At 32.9% G+C, this 8,617-nt stretch overlaps 1 protein-coding gene across 1 annotated transcript; it reads left to right on the top strand.

The window, feature by feature from the left end:
• Positions 1 to 2,643: 2,643 nt before the first annotated feature.
• On the top strand, positions 2,644 to 5,466 carry LOC108981686 (cationic peroxidase 1-like). The gene is made up of 4 exons (XM_035690445.1): positions 2,644 to 2,897; positions 3,940 to 4,131; positions 4,474 to 4,639; positions 4,785 to 5,466. Exons 1-4 carry the CDS (start codon positions 2,676 to 2,678, stop codon positions 5,168 to 5,170), a joined length of 966 nt encoding a protein of 321 aa, XP_035546338.1. The 5' UTR covers positions 2,644 to 2,675; the 3' UTR covers positions 5,171 to 5,466.
• The last annotated feature ends 3,151 nt before the right edge of the window (positions 5,467 to 8,617 follow it).

Genomic DNA, 8,617 nt, shown 5'->3' with positions numbered 1-8,617 from the left:
AAAAATGCATTCATCCTGTTTGACAAATTTTAATGGAGTGTGCTATTTGATTTTCTTCTACGGTGGTTGGGAGTGCGATCATGTGTTAGTTTGATAGTTTTTAAGTATAACGAGTAAAAATACATGATAACTTAGAAATGACAAGCGTATGCTATTTGATTTTCTTCTACGGTGGTTGGGAGTGCGATCATGTGTTAGTTTGATAGTTTTTAAGTATAACGAGTAAAAATACATGATAACTTAGAAATGACAAGCGTATGCGTTGTTTCATTTTGAATGTAAATGGTGGAAGGGTGACCATGAGTTGGTACTTCCTACTAGATATTGTTACTATAGTTACACCTTAGTAGTTAATCACATGTCATGATCATGAGGGGATCATTCGATAGAGGAAAAAAACAGGTCAGACACTCGAGGGAAGATGTAAAACACCGCTTCATCACCACTCCCAATGGCCAAAATAAAGGTGGATTAGATCAGATGAAAGGAGAACTTCTTCCAGATAGTGAAGCAATTGGGACGAGAACACAAAGGTCGCCTTCAACTTAAGAACAAGAGCTCCAGAATATGAACTTCTCCAAAAAAGAGGTCTTCTACCTCCATTGTATAGAGATAAATAAAAGACAATTAGAGACTATAAAATACTCATATTATAGTGAATTTGTCCTCCAAACAACGCATGAACGTAGGATCTGTGCCGAACCTTATAAATCTATATATCTTCATCTCTATTTGTATTCATTATATTTATTTTTTATTCACTATTATGAATATAAGTACAGGAACCGTACCACTGCTGATCTGGACCTCCATCGTGGGCTTTGAACTGTCGCATCTAGTCTTGGAACACTTCTCTTAGTTCGGCCTGTTGTGTGATTTTTAGCCATTAACAAAATAATTGGCCCACAAGTGAAACATAACCAATAATTTCTAATCATTAAATGCTACATCATGAGATGATCGAAAACTGAGACTAAAAGAGATGGTCATGAGTAGCATTACTCAAAACATAATAATAATAATTAGAACCCGATGAATATGAATCTCCTTTCTATAATACCATCGCCTACCGAGACTGGATCCATCAAATCTCCCATTCAATAAAGCTCATAGGATTGAACTTAGTCATTGGATGAAACATTTTAAAGTTAACGTCAACCAATCTGATCAGAACAAGAAACCTAACGAGTAAATTAGTCCAAGTGTCTAAGAACTGAGATTTTAGGTCCCATAGTTCAAACGCGACGACCCCAAGCTTATGATAACTCATGATTATGCTAACATGCCTATCTTTCTTGGTTTTACTTCAGATTAGATGCCCAAATTGTCAAATATGCGGTCTTCAAGGAAGAAAACTTTGAACAGATATTCCATCAGACATGATGATCACCACCATTAAATCCATAATTATAGCAATTAGCCTAAAATGAACCTTTTAGACACTGTTGAGGTTTACTTGTTAGAGATTATTATTTGTTTATAATAAGCTGTTGAATAATTTCGTTGTAAGGAGTAGTGGGAAGGTTCTAAAGTTTGGGGAATTTGCAAAATATGGCTTCCAAATCAAGATAGTTGCAAAAGGTCAATAAATAAAATAAATGATGGTGTTAGCCTTTTGCTTGCCCTATTGCATGTCTAGTGGTCTAATTAGATTCCTATGACTTATTTACGTTCACACACGATTTGCAAGAGGTAATTGTAATTTACCTACCACTAAACTTGTCAAAAGCAGCTATAATCGCCACGCCCTTGGTTTTTTACCCTTGATTTATTATGCAAACTATATTTATATATATGAAGTGTAATTTCCTACATTATATAAAATATTTGTATATAAAAAATATTATACGCTACACTGTCATCTTATTTTTATTTTACAATTTGACATTGCCCATAACCTTTTAGATCAACTCTTTTTTAAAAAAAAAATGAAAAAAGATTAATTAGTTCTAGAGATAGCAAATGTTATGATCAACATATATAATAAGATGAAAGTGAGACATAAATATAGTGTATATATATACACTAATATTGCTACAAACTAGACTCTCCTCCCATTATGTAAAATATGATATTTTTATCAGTTTTAGATAATCCTTTAAATTTATTTTTTTAAAAAATAAAAGATCATCTAAGGGTGATAAAAGTGTCACATTTTATATATGAAAAAATCTATTCAGCATCCTAAATTTTATCATCTTCTCGTCATCCCATGATGTGACATTAGATGATAGGTTTATAAGTGAATTATAATAAATAATCTCTAATCATCTAATGATACATTATAGAATGATGAGAGGATAATAGAAATTGAGATGTTGAGTAGCATTACTCTTTATACATATAATAGGATGAAAGTGAGATATTGCTGAGTGTGGTTTATAAATTTTCTATATGTATGCACGCGCGCACACGAAGTAGGTTATTTTTTCATAGGTATGTGGTGGGTTTGGATAACATAAACAATTTTAGTGGATGCGTGGGACAACTTCCTTCCCTATTTGTACGTTTCCAAGTTTTTGAAGGATCTTTGACTTGAGACCATATGAAAGTAATTTAAGAGTCCAAAGTAGCTAGCTAGTGTTCCGCTATAAATACAGCTTCATGCATGCAATCGGAACACGAATCACAAGCTCTCTACTTCTCTATGGTCTGATCACTTCTTTGAAATCAATATGGCAGTTCACAGCTTACATCACTCTAACATGATATTCTGCTTCTCTGCGTTTTTGCTTTTGTTTCGTGGAGCCTCTGCCCAGTTATCCTCGAATTACTATGCAACAAAATGCCCGAGAGCTCTATCTACAATTAGAACTGCAGTTAACAATGCAGTGGTCAAGGAGCATCGCATGGGGGCTTCTTTACTTCGCCTTCATTTCCATGACTGTTTTGTCAATGCATGTTCTCTCTCTCTCTTTCTTTCTTTCTTTTGCGTACATACAACCACTACGTGAAAACTGCTAATTATTTGTAGTCAGTTAATTTCAGCGAAATGACTATTTACAGTTAAAATGAGTCTATTTTGATCATAAATAATCTTTTTGTCGCAAACAAATGGCTACAAATTCCCGTTTTTCTTGTAGTGAACACAGACCCGCACATGAGCTTTCACTCTGCACTCACACACGCACGCTGCATTCGTTTGTATGTGATTGCATATATATATATATAAATATGTACGAAGTAATGATAGATATAGATTTAGAGAGTGCAAACTCATTCATAAAAAGGTGTGACCTATCAAAGTAGAATTTTGATTCACTTTCTTACAATAGATCTCACTTCCATAAAGGGCTTGCAAGCTTTAGGTCTAAATAAATCATTTTCAGTATGGACGTACCTACCATGTTCAATAATAATGTTAATATTTCAAACTTTAGTAGCGTATTGATTATATTCTTTAATTATTGAAACAATAATGCTTGGTGCACGAACTCCCGTGCATAGATTGATGTGGTACTGCCCCATTAGCATGCGTCCATCAGCCTGTGCACAATCTATCATGTATGGGAATATATGTATATATATGAGAAATGTTATAAGAAAGTCTTATAACATGTAATTTCATCTAAACAACGTATGATTTATTATTTCGTGATTATATTTAAATACACATATTTAAGTATTAAAATAGAAGAATAAAAATGACAAATGAGGTATGTGGTGTAAGAGTTTCTTATAAAAAATTTCCCATTACATAGCGCTAGTTTTATATACATGCAACCTGATTAGTTAAGTATTTGAACAATCCAGCTTCCAGACACATTATATTTCATGAAGTTACGAAACCAAATTACATGAAAATGTGGTGAAATCGTAAGGGTAAACGTATAGACCATAATTCGTTGAAGTTGGGATTTAAATTAATATTACTGGTCATATATATAGCAGATTTCGTATTGGAATTACCATTGATAGATCTTCTTGTGGCGTAAACAGGGATGTGATGCATCTGTTCTATTAGATGACACTTCAAGTTTCACTGGGGAGAAGACAGCCGGCCCAAATGCAGATTCTTTAAGGGGTTTTGAAGTAATAGATACCATCAAGTCTCAAATGGAGAGTATTTGCCCTGGAGTTGTTTCCTGTGCAGATATCCTAGCTGTTGCAGCCCGTGATTCTGTTGTTGCAGTAAGTAAAATTAACAGGATCAATGGTATCCTAGCATGGTAACATAATATTGATATTATTTCACTGGTTGACAGTGTTGAAAAATAATTTCACATTACTTGTAGACAAGGTCTTGAATATATTTATCATTTTTTGTAAAACCGGTTTTATGATATAAGTTACGCCCATTAATTTTTTCAGACAGAAGTACAAAACATGGATCCTGAATTCGAAACCGAACTCTATAGAGTTAGAGTTCAGTTGTTAACCGCAGCAGTATGAAATTTATATACATGTATAATCTTGAAAAGGATGTATCTTATTGCTAGTAAACAAATCTCGTACTGTCTCATTTTTCTCCAGTTAGGCGGGCCTTCATGGACAGTTCAGTTAGGCAGAAGGGACTCGACGACAGCAAGTTTTACAGCAGCGAACAGTGAAATCCCCTCTCCGGGAATGGACCTCAGCGATCTTTTAGTTGGCTTCTCAAATAAAGGATTTAGTGCAGAAGAAATGGTAGCTCTCTCAGGTAAAAAAAATAACTCAACACACAATTCAAAGTGTTCTATGTTTTCTTATACACATAACAGAGTTGCTCTGAGTTTCATTGAAGTTGAATCAGTTAATTCTTAGATTCGTTTTAATCATTTTCTTTTCTGCATTTTCCTAAATAGGAGCTCATACAACAGGCCAAGCCAGGTGCGTGATCTTCAGGGAACGTATCAATAAGGAAGCCAACATCAACTCAACATTTGCAGCATCATTAAAATCCAACTGTCCAAGCACTGGCGGGGATGACAACCTTGCGCCCTTAGATGCCACAACCCCTGTCATCTTTGACAATGCTTATTTTAAGAACTTGGTGAATAAAAAAGGCCTACTGCATTCGGACCAACAACTCTTCAATGGCGGCTCCACGGACTCTCAGGTCACCACTTATAGCAACAACCCCGCAACTTTCAGAGCTGATTTTGCCAACGCCATGGTGAAGATTGGAAACCTTAGCCCTCTCACGGGAAGCAGTGGCCAAATCCGTGCTGATTGCCGGAAAATTAACTGAAATTTCCTTTACATTCAACATGGTCCTGCATGTTTACAGGAAAAGAAATGCTTTGGCCGATAGTTTAGCTACATATGGTGCTCTAGACAATGCTTTTGTTGTCACTCTCCCTCTCAGCTATCTAAGCACAGTTTGCACAATTTTTATATTGGATCGAGCTGGAATCCATTGCTTTCTATAGTTGACCCTGATTTTTCCTGTTGATACCTAGCCTTATAAGTAGTTTGGTTTGCTTTATTCCCTTTGTATCTTAGGATAGTTTTAAAACTTGGCTTGATCCTGCAATGGTTATAGTTTTAAAACAAACTCGGGTTGATCTTTGATATCCAGAGTTGCTTGATCCTGCAATGGCTTTTAATATCAAAGCTTGTTTCTTATCCATACAGAAGCTTGTTTCTTATCCTGCAATCCCTTTTGCTTTACCTTACCCACCGACGCACCAAACCGAAGAAAACGATGGTGAGTGTGATAAAAGGAAAGGGTTAATTTTGCTGAGAAAGTTGAGATTCTGGGCCTCTGGCCCATGGGATCATCCAAGTTAAGCTCAACATGGAAGAGACAAGATGGGCTTGTAATCATAATTTGTGGGAGCCCATTTCATGAAGCCCACAAGAAATTGGTGCTACAAAGCCCTAAGAAATTAATAAATGCTCAAACCATAAAAGCCCGTGGAAGAATAAAGGTCGTGTAAATAAAGGAGTTTTTGTGTTGGGTAGTGATACGGTTAGTATTCTTTTACTATCTATTTATTATTTATAATATATTTTTTTATTATTATTTTCTTTTAAGTAATTTTTTAACATCTTTAATCATTAAAAAAAAATTAAAAAAATATATAATTTTATTAATAATCACTTTCTTAACCACTAAGAAATCAAATACAAAACAATAATAAATAAGTAATAGAAGGATAGTAATCCTATCATTTTCCTTTTATGTATGACATGTCTAAATAATAATGATAGCTACAAGTTGTAAATAGATAAGTTTTGTATAGTTTATTTGAAAAAAAATAGATCTTATTATAAAAAAAATGTAAAAATCGTATTCTCTTTTAGTGAGATCAACTTTTTACGCAAGATATACACAAGATTTGCATAATTTAAATTTATAGGTGGCATTACTCATGTCTATTAGATTTATTTTGCTAATGAAAAATGCTTGTCCCACCGGAAATGGATATCGAGAAAAACTACCGACTGTGTTTTTTCCATATAGAAAGTGTGTTTCTTAAAAAAAAAATGTTTAAATAGTTTAAAAAATGTTTTTTTTTAAAATATATTAGTGGCTTTTTGCGGGGACCTGGTCCTTCGCTAGTTGCGTAGTTTCTAGGATATTTGGAGAAGTCCAATCAAAGTAGACTACTTTATTTATTGCACATGACTGCGAGCATGAAGGAAAAGTTTTTCGAGGAATATTTTATTAAAAAATGAAAAACGACATAGATGAGTTGGAATGGATTCCAACAAATACCTCGTTATAATAACTATAATATAAAAATAAAATAAAAAATCGGATTTTGAGTCAAGAACTCTATCCATACCCTTATCTTATAAAGAGTGAGTTGTCGAGTGCGTTTAAATGTTAAAATAAATTGAGTTGAATTGAATTGAGTTGAGATAATAAAATATTATTAAAATATTATTTATTATTATTATTATTATTTTTAAATTTAAAAAAATTAAATTATTTATTATATTTTGTATTAGAATTTAAAAAAATCATAATGATGAGTTGAGATAAGTTGAGAGGAATTTTACTTCCAAACAAAGCCTTAAATGACCTTTTTTACAATTCACACAATTGTACAAATTATGATACCACTATAGAAGGCAGTGGATGTTAAAGGTGCATTGTAATTTATTGTTCTGAGATATTTTTTTTAAGAAATTCGTATTCTTTTTATTTTAAATATTGATTAGGGAAAACGAAAACATAATAAAAAAATTAGCATTGAATGAGATGGACTGCAACGGAATGAGTTTTTTCACGCTCACTTGTGGTGGCACGTGTAGACCACACGCAAGTGATTGTGAGATGAGGTGGGTCAGATCTGGAAGATCTAGAGGTGGTGAATCTATTAGTACAGCGTATGTAGCCATCAAACGCATTTTGGCATGTCAATGCGTGACGACCACGTGCAGAACAAGCTATGCGTGAGTACCATGCGTTGAGATTTTCACCACCGTTTCGGTATATCTACGATAGATCAGCAGGGCGTTGCGGGGTTGGGCCAGTGCAGGCAGTTGGTCGCTGGAGTGCAGTATATCTGACTAAAACCGAGTTGGTGGAGAGGAGGGAATAAAAACACTAGCAAAAACAACTTATACACAAATTGATGCTGGAAAAGGAACGTAACGGATGATGGGAAACTTATATACAAGGCTCCATCCTCCTCTCCATGGTGGAAATACTTATCTAAAAAGATTGATAAACTTTTTAGAGAGAAGCGAAAGTTTCTCTTTCTAAAAGGGTATTTTTTTTTTTTCACTGAAGAGGGAAATCAATTCACCTATTAGAGTACTCTCATTGGATTGGTCAAAGTTAAAGAACATTTTTTATGAATATAAGAGAAATTTGACTTTTGACTATTCCATTCACATAAATCTCCAAATTGAAATAACTATTTTTTCATTATATAACAATAAAATAATATAAAATGAATTTAGTTTTGGTTATTCACATCAAATCTCCACATTGGATTATACATTTATTCATTATATAATAATGAATAATTAATAATTTCAAAAATATTTAATTTTTTTAATTATTAATTTATTTTATTTTATCATATTTTACTATTATACGTATTATATATTAATTAATAATCATATTCTTATTAAATTAATATATCACTAACTTAAATTAATATACCAATTATGATAAAATATGTGATAGAAAGAAAGAGAGAGATAAATAATTAATAAAATATGTATTTGATATATGTACAGTAACCTTCAAATTCAAAATTTTTTTTAAGTCACTGTAGCTAAATTCTAAATATATTATCCATTGTGAGCATATTTTGTTTTCTAATAGTTAAATACTCAATAGATTTAGTTTTTAACTAATCCAATGAGAGTACTCTAAAGATCGCATGGTTAAGTTGAAATTCTACATTTATAGCCTTATGTTTTGCAAATGGATAGATTAAAAAAATTGGCTAAAGCAACCATCCTGATTTTATCCATTGAAGGAAATATAAATATTTCAAAGAGGGGAAAAGGTGGATAGTACCCAAAAACAAACAAAAACAAAAACAAAATCCTTCAAAAATGACTTTTTCCTCGCCCCAAAAATGCTAATTGCTTGTGATTTCAATGGCAAAATTGTTACTTAAACAGTAAATAAGAAAAATTTTAAATTAAAAAATAACCAACAATTTTGATTACCATATTCCTCACCTCACAGTCACCGTCGCACCGACAAGATGATCAATTATTGAGT

The sequence above is a fragment of the Juglans regia genome, chromosome 5 (assembly GCF_001411555.2).
Source record: "Juglans regia cultivar Chandler chromosome 5, Walnut 2.0, whole genome shotgun sequence".
In the NCBI taxonomy this organism is placed as follows: domain Eukaryota; kingdom Viridiplantae; phylum Streptophyta; class Magnoliopsida; order Fagales; family Juglandaceae; genus Juglans; species Juglans regia.
Note: the sequence above shows the minus strand (reverse complement) of the source record. Positions and strands in the feature narration are given on the sequence as shown.